Source organism: Erythrolamprus reginae, chromosome Z (assembly GCF_031021105.1).
Source record: "Erythrolamprus reginae isolate rEryReg1 chromosome Z, rEryReg1.hap1, whole genome shotgun sequence".
Classification (NCBI taxonomy): domain Eukaryota; kingdom Metazoa; phylum Chordata; class Lepidosauria; order Squamata; family Dipsadidae; genus Erythrolamprus; species Erythrolamprus reginae.
The window spans coordinates 101638391-101658187 of NC_091963.1; the positions used below are offsets into that span (position 1 = coordinate 101638391).

At 37.2% G+C, this 19797-nt stretch overlaps 1 protein-coding gene across 1 annotated transcript in view; it reads left to right on the top strand.

Annotated features, from left to right (window-relative positions):
• Positions 1-19797, top strand: part of LOC139153862 (reticulocyte-binding protein homolog 2a-like) — a 123298-nt gene that overhangs the window by 61863 nt on the left and 41638 nt on the right. The window contains exons 31-38 of the mRNA XM_070728277.1: positions 653-757; positions 3326-3397; positions 5118-5222; positions 7221-7292; positions 9456-9560; positions 13108-13176; positions 14309-15040; positions 17739-17792. Coding sequence (XP_070584378.1) covers positions 653-757; positions 3326-3397; positions 5118-5222; positions 7221-7292; positions 9456-9560; positions 13108-13176; positions 14309-15040; positions 17739-17792 — 1314 coding nt within the window. The remainder of the gene's footprint in view (positions 1-652; positions 758-3325; positions 3398-5117; positions 5223-7220; positions 7293-9455; positions 9561-13107; positions 13177-14308; positions 15041-17738; positions 17793-19797) is intronic.

Genomic DNA, 19797 nt, shown 5'->3' on the forward strand with positions numbered 1-19797 from the left:
TTCAAGGATATTGACAATAGTTGGGAGGGAAAAACAGCTGGGCTTGATGGGGTTGAAAAAGGAGGCAGCAATTGGATAAAACTACAGTAACACATGAATTAGTGGTCTCAGCAAAAGTCTGATTGAAACTAGGGGCTGTGTTTTGATTTTTGGGACTACAAAATATTGTAATGGAAACAGAATTTAGCTTCTTGAGAGGGTGTTTTTTTAAACATTTAGATATTACAATGATGATATTGGCAGTAGCAATTCATTAGTCTTTGCTAGTTTTTCAAAAATCAAGGTTAGGACTGAATATAAAACTATAAGGCGAAAGAGTGAGACATGTTTTATTGTTGAGAATTGTTTTATTGAGTGAGAATTGTTTTATTCTGTTGTGAGCCGCCCCGAGTCTGCGGAGAGGGGCGGCATACAAATCTAAATAATAAATAAATAAATGTTTGCTCATTTGGTGCAAAATAGTAAAAATTCACCAATAATGTCAAATGAAGAAAAAGTATGCATATTTATCAAACGTATATAGAATCTAGATTTCCACTTTTAAAGTTGCTTGTTTTGGTATGGAAGAGTTGTTATCTTGTGAGTTTTGCTATCTATATATGGAATGCCAAAATTTTGGAAATATTTGCTGATTATTATTGTTTTTTCTCAGTGGATTGGATTCATGTCATTGATCTGGATAATGCCCTAATCGGTATGGGCATTTACCTAACAGATGATGAACTCAAGGAAATTCTGAATTCTACAGCTCCAGATGGTGAGTCTTTTAGATACTCTGTTTTAGTTTTACTAAGAGTCATTTATTATTGGATTGCATTAAATTATCCAAATCTTCCCTATGAAACATCATCCCCATGGAAATAAATCTTGCCTATGAAATATCATTCCCATACCATTGGGATCCGTCTGTTAAAGACATACATGGTTTTTTAATTGTTTTAATTGCTGATTTTAAATTGTTTTGAATGGTTTTTAGGGGGTTTTATGTCACATTTTGGTTGTGAGTCACCCAAGGTCCTTTGGGAGTTGAGCAGTAGATAAGTCCAAATAAATAAATAAAATAAATAATAAATAAGACTGGCTCCCCCACTTTGACAATCTTTCACAGAGCTATGCAGACCTGGTTTTGCCAATGGACCTGGGGAGCCCAGAGTGAGGTAGAGCCCATCAAGTGGGTTTTTTGATTGACAGATTGTTGTTGGAGTTACTGAAAGTGAGCTGGACAGCGATATACATTTGTATAAATATATCAAATTTTTAAACTTTAGTCACTCAGCATGCCAAAGAAAACTCTTCTGTTTTAACAGTGCAGACTAAAGATTACAATGGCAGATTAATTTTTTTAAAGGTTTATTTAGTTCTTCAAATACAATAAAAAAGAAAGAAATCGCACACCTGTATATTTTTTCTATTATTTGCCTTTCTGATGGAGTGTCTTGATTTTTCCAATTTTGGGCAGATAAAATTTTTTTGACTGGTCAAGTATGAAGTTGAAAGAGTTAAGGGCCTAATAGCTAGGGGGAAAACAATATGGTGCCTATCTTCTCTTGGTGCTGTAAGTACAGGCTCGTTTTGCTGAATAGCTGAGTACAAACTCTGAAAGAAGAATTCAAATAATAATAGGAGCTTGGAAAGGAAAGCCAATGGACCTCTCTGATGAGCACAGAGACACTAACCATATAATCTATATGCGGCAGTCCTCAATATCTGATAAGCGGGAACAGATTTTCCATTGTTGTTAAGCAGGCAGAGGTTGCACATACCAGGCTCTCCCGGTACGCTCTCCGGGATAGTCGCAGATGAATGCACCCCCAGCGGTGCAAGATTTGGCTTCTGTATATGTGCATCAAGCTAAATCCCATGCCAGGACACTCTCACGCATGAGGTTTCGCCTATTTTTGGCTATTTCTTTGCTTCCACGCATGTGCAAAAGCAAAAAAAAAATTGCTGAAAATCGATGGAATCTCTGCCGCACATGCACAGAATCCAAATCTCACACAGGCATGCGCACGCATGCACATCTCAATTTCCGCTACCAGAGCCCCAATCCCAGCCATACCACCTGCAGCCCATTACTGTACAGTGGTGAGAGTCAAATGTTTTTAATACCATTTCTGTGAGTGTAGTGGTGGGTGTGGCATGACAGGGGAAGGTTATGGCAAAATCGCCATTTCCTCCAGATCCGCTGAGACTCAGAAGGCAGAGAATAGATAGGGTAGGGCAGCGGTGGGCTACGAGCTGGAACGCTAAAGGAGTGCAGCTGGCATCATTTTTGCCCTTACCTACCTGTGGACATTCCAACTTCAGGGAAAAGTAGACTGTCAAAGAATATCAGTCAGCAGCAGGTTTAGAATTTAGAATCATTCTTAAGAAGTCGTTAGAATACTGGCATGGAACTTGGAATAAAAATCAGTTTCCAACTGAGAAAGTTCAATGATTGGGAAAATAAACAAAACCAGATATAGATTCTAAGGAGATATGTGAACTGGGAAAAATAAGAGGAAAAAATATACAGTGGTCCCTCGATTTTCGCGGGTTCGAACTTCGCGTAACAGCTATACCATGGTTTTTCAAAAATATTAATTAAAAAAATACTTTGCGGGTTTTTTCCCTATACCATGGTTTTTCCCGCCCAATGACATCATACGTCATCGCCAAACTTTCATCCACCTTTAATAAATATATTTTTTAATAAACTTTAATAAATAAACATGGTGAGTAATAATCTAAATTGTTGCTAAGGGAATGAGAAATTGCAGTTTAGGGGTTTAAAGTGTTAAGGGAAGGCTTGTGATACTGTTCATAGCCAAAAATAGTGTATTTACTTCCGCATCTCTACTTCGCAAACAAAATTCGACTTTCGCGGGCGGTCTCGGAACACATCTCCCGCGAAAATCGAGGGAACACTGTATTGGATATATTCATTGCTTTGAGTTATTCATAAAAAAATAATAATGACAGGATATAAGTAAATAATAAACTGAAAGGAGCATACAAATGAAAACAAAAATAAAAATGTTATTTATTCAGTTTTCTGCACATTACCACACACATTCTCACTTTTCCGGGATGTGTTATAGGTATAATTCCTAACATTTGTTATAAATGTGCATTTGTAACATATCTTCTTACATAATATAATGTACTCTGCCCTGAGTCGCCTCAAGAAGGGCGGCATAGAAATCTAATAAATAAATAAATACCTGAAGAATTCCAGGTTCAGGAATAGTTCTGTTATTTTTATGCATATTTCTTGAAATGTAAGTAACAGTAGCCTTAGTTAGCCTATTCAGCTGGGTTAATTACTTCCTCCTCTGTCTTGCAGAGGATGGAAAAGTTAATCTGAATGACTTGATGGAAAGAGTGAAGAATGTAAAGCTCATATTAAGTGCAGGAGGTAAGTCTCCAGACAATTTGAAATTATAATTCAAATTAGAATAAACTGAAAGATAGTCCATTCTTACATTCATCAGCTAATGAGTAAAATATTTTTACACCTTTGATCGATGTAGCAACTGGTATACATTTTATACTTTTATTTTATTTTCTGGTTTATAACTGAAATTAAAGTATTATAATTGTGGCTAAGGGGACAGATTTTTGGCAAGAATTGGATATTTGTCAAAGTTCCACTCTGGAGTCATTAGGCAAACCACACTTCCCTTTGCTCCAGGTCACCCTGCTCCAAAGTAGCCCCAAAAGGCAGGAAATGGTTATTTCCCAGTGGGCTGACCACATAAAGATGTTGTCTATTCCTGCTCCTGTTAAATGATCAGTGGTTCATACTTCTACTAGGGAATGCTGGTTTTGTAGAATAGGTGTAAGGTATAAATTACTGGAGAGGTAACATTTAAAAAAATCTTCTTATGCAGCATATTTTCCATGGAAACATCCTAATTATAATCATAATATAATACAAAATACAAGTAAAAATATAAATAATCATAATAAAAATAGTCTCTGCTTTTACTAAAGTGACTTTCAGAGATTTTTGGCTGCAGCCCATAGAATCCAGCATTCTATTATGTCCAGTCTGGTATATTTGGGAAGCTCGCAAAGACATACAGGTGGCAGTAATTATCTTCTTCTTTTGTGTATGAGCAGTTGTGGTTAAGATAAACTGCCTGCAGTTCATGTCGTTGGGTACCTGTTGCTCAATTTAGACCTCTTGCTGAGCTTCTCTTTGCAATCTTTGTAATATGTCATGTCTTGTTGCTTTCCTTTTTTCTGGATTTTATTCAAAATGTTGCTGCTGGATTCTTTTTAATGTAGAAAATAATTCTTAACAGGTGCATATTAGAAACAAAATAAACCAGGCTTTATCTCCCGGATTTTAAAATAGTGGTGCTAAATGTTAAATTTCTGATTCCAATCAGTAGCAGGAACAGAAATCAAGACGCTTTAGAGATGAATTTGAATACAGAAATAGGTAGAAACTTACCATTCCCTCCTAAAACTTAGTTTTAGGAAGGAAGGATAAGCTATATACTTCTGATTATGATGAGATTATTAATGATCCTATATTAACCTATTAAGTAGAGATTAATAGCATGGTTTATTCTGATGACATTGTAATATATATGACACATAATTAACTGGACATCAGTTAGGATATCATGTCTGGTACAATATTACAAGCTGCAACACAACTTTGAAAAGAAGTCCATGCAGAAGAATACTTGCCCATCTATCTACGTCTACTAATTATAATCCTTGGCTAAAGTTGAGGAACCATTTAGAGAAATTGTTATTTTCTCATTCCAAAGTGGTAGTTTTGGGGAGCTGAAGAGTGGCAGAAACCATCAGGCCAGTTGGTAATAATGTACTGATATTTATGTAATATGAATCTTTTTTTAATTAATATTTTTATTGATTTTTATAATATAAAACACACACACAACATATAACATATACATGTGCTCAGTGATCCCACCACCAAACAATCAATCATACCCCACCACCAGTTGGGGGTATTTCTTGTATAAATCATTTAAACCCAAGAGTGAAATGTTTCTTTACATATTATAGAGTGATTCCAACTTTTTTCTTATAGCTTGGTCTCGGAAATATGAATCTTGGATTGTGACATTAGATATTTTTTTGTAAATTGATATCAGGGCAAGTGGTTGAAACTGATGAATTGAGTACCAACCTGACAGGAATGGGCCTCAATATAACAGAAGAAGAAATTCAAGAGGCTTTGAAGCCCCTTACTCTTGATGGTAAGTTAAACAAAAAAAGCAAGGATGAACACTTTGAAGGTTGAATGCACCTGCCAGACACTTGCCCTAGAAATCCCCCCAAAAAATCCCAAATTCAGAAGCCTAGTTTTTTAAACAAAATTCTAAGCAAAATTATTGTGTTATTCAGTTAATGAATAATTTATTTAGTTAATTTATTAACAGGAATTCCCATATCGAGAAAAATGATCTGATCCTTTCAAACTATCTCTTTGTAGATCTATTCCAAACTCTTAAAGTATTTCAAAACCAGAAACAAAATGGCTGGCCCAGAATTAATGATGAGCCAGGAAACTATGCAGCTTCCAAGCTTCCATCATCTTACTAACATGACATCTGCTCTGCAGTTTGTTTCCAACACCCCCCTGTACTTCTTGGTATCTGAAGAAAGAAATCAGATGCAGAGATTGGGAAATAATTTGGCACTTTGCTAACAAGCACCTCACAGTCTTGTAACAAATAGAAAGAATACCCAGAGTAAATGCTTTGTATTCTTGGGATTTACTTGAAAAAACATAGCTAAAATAAAACATGAGTGGCTCTAGGATTTGACCTTATTTAGTTCTGGGAAGAATCCATTTGAACAGACAGATAAGATCTGGAGAGATGTTTCCCTCCACATGCACCTATTTGATTAATGAGCGGCAGGTTTCTATACTAGCTTCCAGGCTTATTATAGAGGCAATATACAAACCCAAAAATAGAAAGAAATCTCTGAAATGTCTTTATTGGCATAATCAATGCAATAAAGAAAATCTGAAATCTCTTTATTGGCATAATCAATGCAATAAAGAGGTTTCAACAGCTCCTGCCTCTTATTTTATTTATTTTATTTATTAATTTTGTCCAATACAGAATGAGGGTTTTAGTGGGTATATATCTATATACACATAGTAAAATACATGATGAAGTTATAGAGGAGATACTCATAGTAAAATATATCTAAGAAATAATAGAAGAGAAGATATAGTAATAGAACATATCAATGAAAGAGTAGAAGAAGAGATATAGGGATAGAAGAAAGGTATAGGAGATATAGGAGAGCAATAGGACAGGAGACAGAAGGCACTCATTTGGCACAGGAATTCGTGCACGATTCACAAAAATACACAATACACAAATCGTGCACAATACACAATAAGTAGTTTCTTGGGAGGACACAATCTTTTCAGTTCTGTCTTGGCTTCCTACGCTAAACTTTCTCCACCTTACTCAGTGAAAGGTGGAAACCAGAAGTCAAGGCATATTTCTTTGCTGAGAACTTCTTTTGCCTCCCTGCACTGCCCTCATTCTAAAGGAAAGGCAAGCTGTAGCTTGCTAAACATCAGCTTTTAGCAGCCACAACAGGTGTGACATGCTCCTGGTTCATTCTTGCCTATCAGTTGTTGGAGAGCCGGTCACGAAGGGAGCGTGAGTCTCCACCCATTCACCCAGACACTGCCTTTTGGGTTCATTTACCCTCTGCGCATGCACAGAGTGCTTTGTGCATGCACAGAGGATAAAAGAACAGAAATGGCGCCATCCAGGCAGGTGGACAGAGCCTCACGCTTCCTTTGCAACCAGCTCTCTGACGACTGACAGGCACGAGTAAACCAGGAACACTTTACCCTGAGCCACAGTCAACTTGTGTTGTGGGCTACTGGGATTTATACTTCATGAATATCTGGAACTGATTAATACTTTTCTATCAATTTCCACATCTGTGATTAATGAAAACATCCCTTTTTTAATCTGATATTTCAATGTACTACTATCATATAGGAGCAGCTAGTGGCATCATTTCTTTTTAGCTGGTATTTTCTGTCAACAAACCAATAGCTTATAAATTTGAAGTAAATTCTGAACTGAAGAACTGCTTGGCTGCCTTTAAAGAAACTGGGCAGAAGAAAAATTCCCATTTTTTTTTCATTTTTTCTTCTTTCCTCTTCCCCTATTCCAATTTCCTTGATGTTCCTCATGCTATTTATATTTTGTGTGCAGGTAATGACAAAGTGGATATGAAGAATTTATTGCAGAACATTATGTTTATGAAACGGCCTTTTAAACTGGAAAGTAAGTTAAATGGGGGGGGGGATTTTGAATGTAGGGTTTATCTATCTGGTCTCCCTGTATTTTACGTTTCCTTATTTCCTTTTTAAAAAATAAATTTTATCTTTTTAAACTATGGAGAAGCATTCCATCACTTAATAATTCTTCCCATCCCTTGCTCCTTTCCAAATATTTAGTCTCACTATCAAACCAGTGTTTGGGATGCCTCATGAAATACTTCATTTAATAAAACAATAACGCTAGTATAAAAAATGCAAAAGTTAAAAGCATCAAAACAATTCTTAGCAGAGACAAAGCATGTGAAGCTTTTGAAATTCAAAATCTAAGATACTATTTAATTTTTTTTTAAGTGTTTTAACTTGGAGCAGAAAAGATAATTCATCTAACTTTTGAAAACTTGAACATCATAACATATACTTAATGCAAAACACTGTAATTAATTTTAAATTTAGATTTTTACCTTGAAAAATTAGTAATTGGTGAAAAATCACTCTCTAAAAAGATGGGCAAGGAAACAAATATTGATGAATAATAATATTAAAAGGAATTTATTTTTTCTCCTAAATGAGGTAGTACTTTGGTCCTGACATTGTACATTTTTGTACATAATGAGCCGGGGTGGCGCAGCAGGTAGAGTGCTGTACTGCAGGCCACTGAAGCTGACTGTAGATCTGAAGGTCAGCGGTTCAAATCTCATCACCGGCTCAAGGTTGACTCAGCCTTCCATCCTTCCGAGGTGGGTAAAATGAGGACCCGGATTGTGGGGGCAATAGGCTGGCTCTGTTAAAAAGTGCTATTGCTAACATGTTGTAAGCCGCCCTGAGTCTAAGGAGAAGGGCGGCATAAAAATCAAATAAATAAATAAAAATAAATATTTTTTTTGTAGCATGGCCCCTGTATGGAAACTGAATGTCAATTGACAGCCTCCCTCCCAATAAAGATTATACATTGCTGTTTTAGGAGTTAGCCCCCAGTGCTTTTTTTTTTTGAATAATTTTTATTGATTTTTTAAAATACTGTATAAGACAAACAAAACAAACAACATTTAACATATATAGGAGCTACCATTGCTCCTCTTATTATAGAAGTCTTCTTAATACAAAAATGAAAAAGCTAATTCTATTTAGATCAATACAGAAAAGTTAACTTATCAATAAAATATCTATTTGTATTCAATACTAATGTAAAAAAATATGCAATTTCAAATATTTTCTATTAATTATGTAATTATGGTTAGAATAATTAAACTCAATTAATAAAGTTGAAGTTATTCATCAAATGTGTTATATTCAACATTATACATTTGCTATTCCATACTTTATTTTATTATCTTTAGTAATCTTTATTTTTTGTTTTTTGTTTTGAATTCCAACATTTATACACTTTTCCCCAAGTTTTATAAAATTCAGATTCCAGTTGGTTATCTAACCTTCTCGTCATCATATCCAATTCTGCACATTCCATAATCTTCCTAAAAATCTCTTCGTCTTCTGGAGTTTCCTTTTCTTTCCATTTTTTGTGCGAATACTATTCTTGCAGCTACTAATATATGAATTATTAAATAATATACTTCTTTTTTATATTTAATATCAGTAATGCCTAGTAAAAAAAATTCTGGAGTTAACCCCCAATGCTATGTATCACCTAATTTTTTTAAACAAATTTTTGTTCAGGTTATGGAAATAAATCCTATGCTTAGCTGCAAACCTATTTCTTCCTCCTCTTTTTTCTGTTTTGCTTTTGAGAATAAGAAAATAAGCAAATGAAGTAAATGCAGTAATGGACTGTTGTCCCCATGGGAGGGGGGAACACAGTGGGAGTAGTAAGTTTATGCAGTATTTATTGAATACTTAATAGTTTTTTTATTGCCCTTCCTTAGTATGATCCTTAATTACTTTTAAAATAGGAAATAATTAAATAGTATGTTTTTACCCGTAAACTCTTTAATCATTTTAATTATTATCTAGAACTGAACTTTTATAGAAATTTTAAAAATTGAGCTACTTGCCTAATCTGTTATCATACGGAACCTTGTGGGTTCAATTTAAAACCTTAAAATATAACTGTGCTCCTCAACAAATAATGCTGTCTATCATTTGCCTTTTTGTGGCTATTCAAATAATATGAGCTGAACCTATCTTTGGTCTCCTTTTCCTGCACATGAAGAAGACAAGATTGATATTCAAGATCTGAACGGGATTCTGACCTCTGCAGGCGTTCAACTCACCGAAGCAGAATTCCAGGAAGCCTTGGCAACTACCCCAATAGATAGTTAGTATTTACTTTGACGCTTCCTTTTCTGAAAAGCTTACAAAATCATAGAACCACAAAGTTGAAATAGATGGTATAGGTAGGCTACTGGGGAAAACATTCTCTTTGAGATTAAAGCATCTATTTTCAACTCCTATGAGACATGTACCACAATTTGCAAGCTCAGAAACATTAGTTCAGGTAACTTTTTTTTTAATTAATTTGTTTTGTCAAGTACATATTGGAGGTATGTAAAGATATGTAATAATATTAATATACATGATACTAGTAAAAAAAGAAACATTGGGACAGAGGACGGAAGGCATGCTGGTGCACCTATGCATGCCCCTTAATGACCTCTTAGGAATCGGGAGAGGTCAACAGTAAATAGTTAAAATTTGGGGGGTTAGGTGAAGATACTACAGAATCTGGTAGTGAGATTCATGCATCAAATACTTGGTTACTAAAGTCATATTTCCTGCAGTTTACATTAAGTTTGTATCTGTTGTGTGTTATATCTCCACATCGGCAAACAGAATCCAAACCTCGTATACCGACTAAATAAACAAAATCTCACAAACAATCCCCACTCAGTAAAAGACCTTGGAATACTAATATCAAATGACCTAAGTGCCAAAGCCCACTGCAACAATATCACCAAAAAGGCTTCTAGAATTGTCAACCTGATCCTACGTAGTTTCTGCTCCGGCAATCTCACACTACTCACCAGAGCTTACAAAACTTTCACCAGACCCATCCTCGAATACAACTCATCTGTCTGGAACCCACACCGCATTTCGGACATCAACCCCCTCGAAAATGTCCAACGATACTTCACCAGAAGAGCCCTTCACTCCACCACTCCAAACATAATACCCTACGAAACTAGACTTGCAATCCTGGGTCTAGAAAGCCTAGAACTACGACACCTTAAACATGATCTAAGTATTGCCCACGAGATCATATGCTGCAATATCCTGCCTGTCAACGACTACTTCAGCTTCAACCGCAATAACACAAGAGCACGCAGCAGGTTCAAACTTAATATCAACTGCTCCAAACTTGACTGTAAAAAATATGACTTTAGCAACCGAGTTGTTGAAGCGTGGAACTCATTACCGGACTCCGTAGTGTCAACCCCCAACATGTTTCCCTTAGACTATCCACGACTGACCTCACCAGGTTCCTTAGAGGTCATTTAGGGGTGAGCATAAGTGCACTAGGGTGTCTTCCATCCCATCCAATTGTCTCTCCTATATTTTATATATCTTTTCTCCCATTCATATATCATTTCCTCTTCTTTTCATTGACGTATTCTATTCTCATAACTTTTCTTCTATCCTTTCCCTGATATTTACTACTAAATGTTTTTATTCTCTTTAACTTTCAATTTGAATTGGACAAAATAAATAAAAATAAATAAAAATATCCAGGGGTCAGTTCTAACTTACCTTGCTGCCAGTTTGCTTCCTCCCATGTCGCTGAGAGAGCCAGTTTAGGGGCATGACCAGCCAGCCATCATTGCTGGTTCAGCGAACAGGAGGAAATTCCTGCTACTGGTTCTGTAGAACCAGTCCAAATCGCCAGGAACCCACCTCTGATTATACCACTGTAATATGATAGCAAAAAAAATAAAAATAAAATTTTTGCAGCCTAAGCTTTTTTAAATGAAAGAAGCAAATGGGTATTTACATTCCTGCTTGACTTAACAAAGTAATTTTAATTATCTGCCACACATACCCTATGTAAAAAGGAACATGCAAAAATTATAGTTCCATCTGATTCAAACAAATAAATACTATACCACTGAATTTTAAGGATATTTCTTAGCTAGAAAGAAGTTACTAAGTCTTACCTTAATACTAGCAGAGATAGATCAGCAGCTATGTTTCACTTGAGGCCAACTGAACCCATCCGACACTATCAAGATACTATAAGATACTATCATTTGGGGACACTGACAATGAATCATTTGGCAATAGACACCAAGGCAAGGGTCTGATTGGTTAGCTCACTGAAAGAATGTAAAAATACTTTGCTTGAAATTGATGCACAGCTGCAAATTTCACCTGACCAGCAGAAAACTATTTCCTTTTGTCACATGGTCATAGTTGATGATGACAGCAGGAAGAGGAGCAGGGATGGAAAAAACAGAAACGGTATTCCTTGTATAAGTAATGAATAAGGGGAATGGGACAAGACAGACAGAATGAAAATTAAATGAGGTCCTTTCCCCAGAATACGTCAAGACATGTAGGCTTTTATGTGAAACTTATTGTTTGTACATTTTTTCATGCACTATTTGGACTGAATGACAGTGGCTATATCTGCATTAGCAACTGATCCTTGTTATATATGAACTGGGTTAGAAGACGATAGCTACATTTCAAGGCAGATAACAGGAACTGGGAGTAAAGGGAAAATTGGTTGGCGGAAAAATATTTTTATCTTTTGCCATTTGGGGCCTTTTCTCTTGCTAGTGATGCAAAGGTAAACATAATATGCAGATTGTCTTCAAATTTGTTATTGCACAAGTACTGCATGCTATTGTTTGTTGAGTTGAGTTGAGTTGAAAGGGACCTTGCAAGACATCAAGTCCAACCCCCTACTCAAGCAGGAAACACTGCACCTCCCCAGCCAAATGGCAGTCCACTCTCCTCTTGAAAATGTCCAGAGTTGGGGCATTCACAAACACCACTGGCAGGCCGTTCCACTGGTTGATCACTCTGACCATCTGGAAGTTCTTTCTTATTTCCAGGTTGAATCTCTCCTTGGTCAGCTTCCATCCATTGTTCCTTGTCTGGCCCACTGGCACCCTGGAAAATAGTGTGACTCCCTCCTTTCTGTGGCAACCCCTCAAGTACCTGTATACTGCTATCATCTTCCCCCTGGCCCTTCTTTTCAATAGATTATCCATGTCCAGTTCCAGCAACCTTAAAAAATGCCTGTAATTCCAGAATGCTTTTTCTAAATGTGGTATAAAATTATTCTTCAAATCAGTTTTTTTAATATACAATTTTCAGATGTTCATAATATTTCTTTTAAAAAGACATGTTTAGTTTGAGAAGTTATATATCTAGTGCCTATGTACCATATGCTACCGCATAGCAGTCTTCCACAGGATATACTTTCTTTGGATACATGGCCCTTGAGCCCCATTACTCATAGCAATTAGCATTCCAAGGATAAGTTGGCTGGGGTATTTCAAACTATTAAGATCTATTGTGGTTTTTGACTGTAATAAAGATTTGATTTGATTTAATTTGAAATATCAGAATCTCATGGGCCATACTATGAAGAAGGCAGCACTACATGGAACATTCATGACTAGAAAAAAGCTTTATGTGTCTTTTAATTTCTAATGCCTATTTAAACCTCTTGAGAAGTAGTATTCTTTGTGCTTTTGAAAGTTCATTAAAATATTAAAATATAAGATATTTCTATATTTCTATTTTTTATTTATTTTTTAAGCTACTATCTCATAAAAATAGGACCCAAACTGTGTATTGCTATAAATCCTCATGGACTGTCTTAGCAACATCTCTTTTGATTTTTTGTTTCCTCTTAGTTGAAGGGAAAGTAAACTTAGGAGAATTTATCAAGTCGGTGAGGATAGTCCAGCCATATCTTCAGCCTGGTAAGTTAATAAACTGATTAATATTATACTGAGGTAAAAGAACACAAAAATAATTGTATATTGTTGTTGCTATTGTGCTACATGTGGTAGTTTTTTAAATATAATTTTAAAGATTGTTTTAATGTAATATTAATTGTATTGTTATTACTAGTGATGGGCGAACCTAACCCGCACAATTCGTGTCTGTACCGAATTTTGCGGTGTTCGGTATGCCGAACACGAACCCGAAATTTTTTTCAAACTTCGGGCAAAGTTCGGCGTCGTGTTCGGCGTTCGGAGCTTTGACGTCACCAGCAGGTTGCTAAGGATGCCAAGGTGATCACTTCCTGGATTCCATGGAATCCAGGAAGTGATCACATGGGCATCCTTAGCAACCTGCCGGTGACATCAAAGCTCCGCCCCTGGAATCTCTTTGTGGGAGGGATTCCCCAGCTCCTTCAAAGGGAGGTCTTCACGTAAAAATAAACATTGTTATTTTTACAAAAAAGGGCACTGCAGCGGCATGGAATCCAGGAAGTGATCGCCTTGGCGCTCTTAGCTACCTGCTGGTGACGTCAAAGCTCTGCCCCTGGAATCTTTTCGTGGGAGGGATTCCCCGTTCGGGTTCGAGTTCGGGTTCGGTTCGGGTTCAGACGAATTTTGCATAAAGTTCGTCCGAACTTGCCGAACCCGAACATCGTTGGGTTCGCCCATCACTAGTTATTACTATTTTTCTGTTTTTTTGTACATACTGTGAGCCGCCCCAAGTCCTTGGAGAGGGACGGCATACAAATCAAATTAAATCTTATGAATTATACAACCAATTGACTTTGATTCCTGTATGAAACAATGTGCTGCAGAAGGCCCTCCATCGATTCATGTGTGGAAATAGAATGCCGGGCTTGTCCAATAAGCTTAAACATAGATGAAAGGTATAGATGTAGATTTTAAAAAAGAAAATACAATTCAGAGTTTTTGTACTTATGGATGTTATGCCAGTAAAATGGGAATTTAGCAGTTTCAAAGTTAGCTTTCCATCCCTTTCTAGTATTCTGTCCATTCTGGGTCTCCCCTATTAAATGAAAGCACAGTTATTAAAATGCTGTATTTGTTAGTTTTTTATTTCATCTCTATTTTTCCTGTTGGCCTTTAGAAGAAGAAACCATTACTGTTCTAGAAGAGGAGGTTATTATTGAAGAAGAGGAAGAAGAGATTCCTGTTAAGGAAGAGAAAGTTGCTGCTGCTGAGGAAGAGGAAGAGGGGATTATTGATGAGGAAAAGAAAATGTCTGCCTCTGTAGAAGAGGAGACTCTTGTTGAGGAAGAGAAAGTTGCTGCCGCTGAGGAAGAGGAAATTCCTATTCAAGAAGAGAAAGTTGCTGCCGCTGAGGAAGAGGGGGAAGCGATTCCTGTTAAGGACGAGACAGTTGCTCAGGAACAGGAACAGGAAGTTCCTGCTACAGAAGAGGAAGTTGCTGCTACAGAAGAGGAAGTTGCTGCCGCTGAAGAAGGGGAGATTCCTATTCAAGAAGAGAAAGGTGCTGCCGCTGAGAAAGAGGAAGAGGAGATTCCTGTTAAAGAAGAGAAAGTTGCTGATGTTAAGGAAGAGGAAGAAGAGACTCCTGTTACGGAAGATAACGTTGCTGTCACTGAGGAAGAGAAGATTTCTGATGAGAAAGAGGAAACTGCTGCCCAAGAAGAGGAAGAGAAGACGTCTATTAAAGAAGAGGAAAATGCTTCTCCTCAGGAAGAGGAAGATAAAGAGAAAATTGCTGAACAGGAAGAGATGGTTGCTGTTGAAGGACTGGGTGCCATTTTAGCCAATAAGGGCATTTCTGTAAAGGACAAAGAGCTGGAAGAGGCCTTGAAAAAGGCAAAAGTAAATGGTTGGTATTTATATTCTGACTTTTGGTTCAGAGATACTCAAATGGCTAGCAAGATAAATTGTAAAGCAATCTTACAATTTCCAAAATGTGTTGGATTATGGCTCCCATCATCTCAGTGATGGGGAAGGGTACTTTAAATATAGAAACAGTTCTTCCCAACTGTTTTGTAACCCTAGCACTCCCAAAGTTATCTTTATTGCAATTTGAAAGCAAATTTCTGATTTTCAGTAATACAGTGATACCTTGTCTTACAAACTTAATTGGTTCGGGGACGAGGTTCTTAAGGTGAAAAGTTTGTAAGATGAAACAATGTTTCCCATAGGAATCAATGGAAAAGCGATTAATGCGTGCAAGCCCAAAGTTCACCTCTTTTGCCAGCCGAAGCACCCATTTTTGCATTGCTGGGATTCCCCTGAGGCTCCCCTCCATGGGAAACCCCACCTCCAGACTTCTGTGTTTTTGTGATGCTGCAGGAGAATCCCAGCAGGGGAATCCCAGTATCGCAAAAACAAGCGCTTCGCTGGCAACGGAAGTCCAGAGGTGGGATTTCCCAGCGAAGGGAGCATCAGTGAAATCGCAGCATTGCAAAAACACTGAAGTCCTCGAAACCCCACCTCCGGACCTCTGTGTTTTTGCAATGCTGCAATTTCACTGAGGCTCCCCTCACTGGGAAACCCCACCTCCAGACTTCTGTTGCCAGCGAAGCACCCGTTTTTGCGCTGCTGGGATTCCCCTGCAGCATCACAAAAACATGGAAGTCCGGAGGTGGGGTTTCCCATGGAGGGGAGCCTCAGGGGAATCCCAGCAGCATAAAAATGGCTACTTTGCTGGCAACAGAAGTCCAAAGGCAGGGCATCCCAGCGGCGGCGGTGGGTTTGTAAGGTGAAAATAGTTTGTAAGAAGAGGCAAAAAAATCTTAAATCCCGGGTTTGTATGTCGAAAAGTTTGTATGATGAGGCGTTTGTAAGACGAGGTATCACTATTATTTTTTATGCTTTCATATTTAAAAAAACCCAAAACAATAAAAAGAAAACAGCTGAAATGTTATACTCCAATTAGATCAGACTATCAGTGTCATGTCACTTGTGAAGCTCAGGTGCCATAGAAATATCATAAAATAGCTATGCATGTTTGTCTGCATACCCACATATATACACACAAATATATACAGGACTGGTTTCTTCTCCTAAAAATCAGCCTCTCTCATCAGATTACCTAGGTAGAAACTATTTCAGGCAGAAAAGGGAGTTGAAATTAAGCAGTACTGGATCTCTGAAAGAATCTCATATGAAAATCAGTTTTGCCTCCTCCTAATTACATTCAGACAAAACTGTTTCAGAAGATATTTTAACTAGTTTGGATAATGTGTAAATAGTTGTATTTATGAGTGATTTTGTTTTCTGAGTTGTTCATTTTATTATTACAGTGGTACCTCTACTTAAGAACTTAATTTGTTCCGTGACCAGGTTCTTAGGTAGAAACATTCTTAAGAGGAACCAATTTTTCCCATAGGAATCGATGTAAAAGCAAATAATGTGTGCAAACCCATTAGGAAAGAAATAAAAGCTCGGAATTTGGGTGGGAGGAGGAGGAAGAAGAGGAGGAGGACAGTCGCTGCTGAAGGAAGAAGGTGAGGTGAGGGGAATTTTAAAAAATCCAAAACTTTAAGGCTTAAAAAAAAAAAGAGGGACTCTGAGATGGCGAGGAGGAGCACGCGCCTCCCATACACCCAGTGCAAGGCTGACTCCAATACACTGCGCCAGAGAGAGAAACCCAGAAGGAATGGCAAGAAACTAGCCCGGCCTTCATGCTGCTCTCAAATTTTCTGGGAAATTTTTCTGGGCTCATGTTCTTAAGTAGAAAATGGTTCTTAAGAAGAGGCAAAAAAATCTTGAACACTCAGTTCTTAAGTAGAGGCATTCTTAAGTAGAGGTATCACTTTACTTCAACTCAGAGGTGGACTATTGCCGATTTGATCAGTTTGAGTGAACTGGTAGTTCCAAGAAGTGATTGGGTCTGCCCACCCACCCCGGAAGACACACACACACATGCTCACATTTTCAATTCTGGGAGAACTGGTGCCGCTGAGGAAGAGAAGATTTCCAATGAGAGAGGAAGCTGCTGCCCAAGAAGAGGAAGAATCACACTTACATTGCATTACGTTATGTAATGCTCACCTCTAGTTGTATTGTGATTTTATGTTGATTATGTTTAAATTTACCAATTCTGTTTTAAATTACTTTTCTATATCGTTAATTGCTGAAAGTTATTCACATTGTGGTGGATATGAATATAATCAAAGTGTGACTTCTAATTACAACTCAGCCTGAAAAAAATGTGCTTAAGAAGGAAGTAGATTTCAAAAGACAAAATTGTTAAACATCAATATATTTTGAAAAAACAACAAGTAATATGGAGAAAACTGATATTAGATTATGGGGGCAAAGGAGACCCCAGGAATTAAATCATAAGCAATTTGGAGATGTAGCCTGGCAACCGTCTAATTTGAGGGAAGCTCACTAATGCCCAATGTAGCATGAAGTCACTCCGAACATCCTCTAAATTGCTTTATTTTGCAAAAGGAAAAGAAGACAATGTTCCTAAACTCTTTACATTGTTGGCCATTATAAATCACTGTAAGAATTCTGAAAATAACATTTTGCCGCTGTTACTTTTCTTTCTCCCCCCTCCCTTACAGATGATGGGACAGTGAACCTCTCTAACCTTCTCAAGGCAATTCAAGAGATTCAAGGTAAGCTGAGTGGTAAAACAACATAAAATATACTACCTGCTTTTTTCCCCTAGACACAAACTTGTTTCACATTTTTATGCTGTCTTTGATCCAAAGAGCAAAGGAATTTACACTGCCTGTAAACTTTTTATTCCAAATATTGCTTTCCTTCTTAGAATATTTCATGGGTTGATGACTGCAGTGACACTTGCTTAAATAGGCGAGCCATTGCAGGCAGACACATTTTCAGTTAAATCAATTCATGTAAGGAACACATCTACAGGCATATGTAAACTGGTCCCAAATGTGCACTTGCATGATAAAATGTGAGCCATTTTATGAATATGAAACAGTGAACCAAAACAACAATAATAGATTGATATCTATTATATAATAGACAATAATAATAGATGTGCATGCCATGTTGTATAGGATTTGTGACTATTTTGACTTCTAACATGACATCTAAGTGGGAAGATCTTTCCTTTCCTTTCATATCATACTTCACTGCACATTTCTGGGGTTCTTCAATCTAACTCCATAACTTCTAGTTGGAATTGGGATTAAAACTGAAAGAGGTAAAATGGAAAGAGTTTATCCCTCTTTGCTGTAGACTCTTTTGCTATGAAAAAGTTTAATTTTTTTCCATGCATAAATGTATAAACAAATGTGATTTTCTAATCTTCCAATATACTGTAATATATATTCTAGGTGATTAACTTTCTTCTGAAACTTGCCTAGTCTTCTAAAAGCTTCAAAATGTTCTGGATCCCCATTCCATTGAATCATTCACTCCCTCTCTCCTTTCCTCCCTCTATCTCTCTCTTGGTATCTCCCCTGCTATTTCTGTGACCTGAATCTTCTTGTTCTCATGTTTTGCTTTTTCTTATAGTAGCATAAAAAGGATGAGGGCTTAGAAGAACAGAGTGGTCAATGCTTGGAATGCATTACCTGACTCTGTAGTTACATCCTCAAACCCTCATAACTTTAACCTTAAACTGTCTACCGTGGACCTCACCCTATTCCTAGGAGGTCTGTAAGGGGGCATGTATAAGTGCACCAGTGTGCCTTCCATCCCAGTCCTACTGTCCCATTTATTTGTATTCATTTCCTGTATTCATGTCCATGTTTATACTTATATCTGTTATCTCGTACTTGTTTGACAAACAAAAAATCCATACATACATACAACTCCCACGCAGTAAAAGACCTTGGAATACTAATATCAAATGACCTAAGTGCCAAAGCCCACTGCTACAATATCACCAAAAAGGCTTCTAAAATTGTCACCCTGATCCTACGTAGCTTCTCTCCGGCAATCTCATACTACTCACCAGAGCTTACAAAACTTTAACCAGACCCATCCTCGAATACAGCTCACCTGTCTGGAACCCACACCGAATTTCAGACATCAACACCCTAGAAAAGGTCCAACAATACTTCACCAGAAGAGCCCTTCACTCCACCACTTGAAACAAAATACCCTACGAAACTAGACTTACAATCCTGGGTCTAGAAAGCTTAGAACTACGACGCCTTAAACATGATCTTAAGTATTGCTCACAAGATCATATGCTGCAACATCCTGCCTGTCAATAACTACTTCAGTTTCAACCGCAATAACACAAGAACACGCAACAGGTTCAAACTTAATATCAACCGCTCCAAACTTGACTGTAAAAAATATGACTTTAGCAATCGAGTTGTTGAAGTGTGGAACTCATTACCAAATTCCGCGGTGTCAACCTCCAACCCCCAACATTTTTCCCTTAGACTTTCCATGGTTTAACATACATAAGTTAAAGAGAGAAAAAATAATTCCAATGATTTCCCAAATAATACTAAATAGATGGACAAAAGATGGTAAAAATGAGGCTGATGAAAAAGGAATAAGTTCAGAGAGGAAACTGAGTCTTTATATTCATGCACATATTCAGACCCATATCAACCATCATTATTATTTGTGGTAAATCTCAGTCAAAAAGTGAAACACACAATACAGTAACATTTCCTTAACCAGAATAAT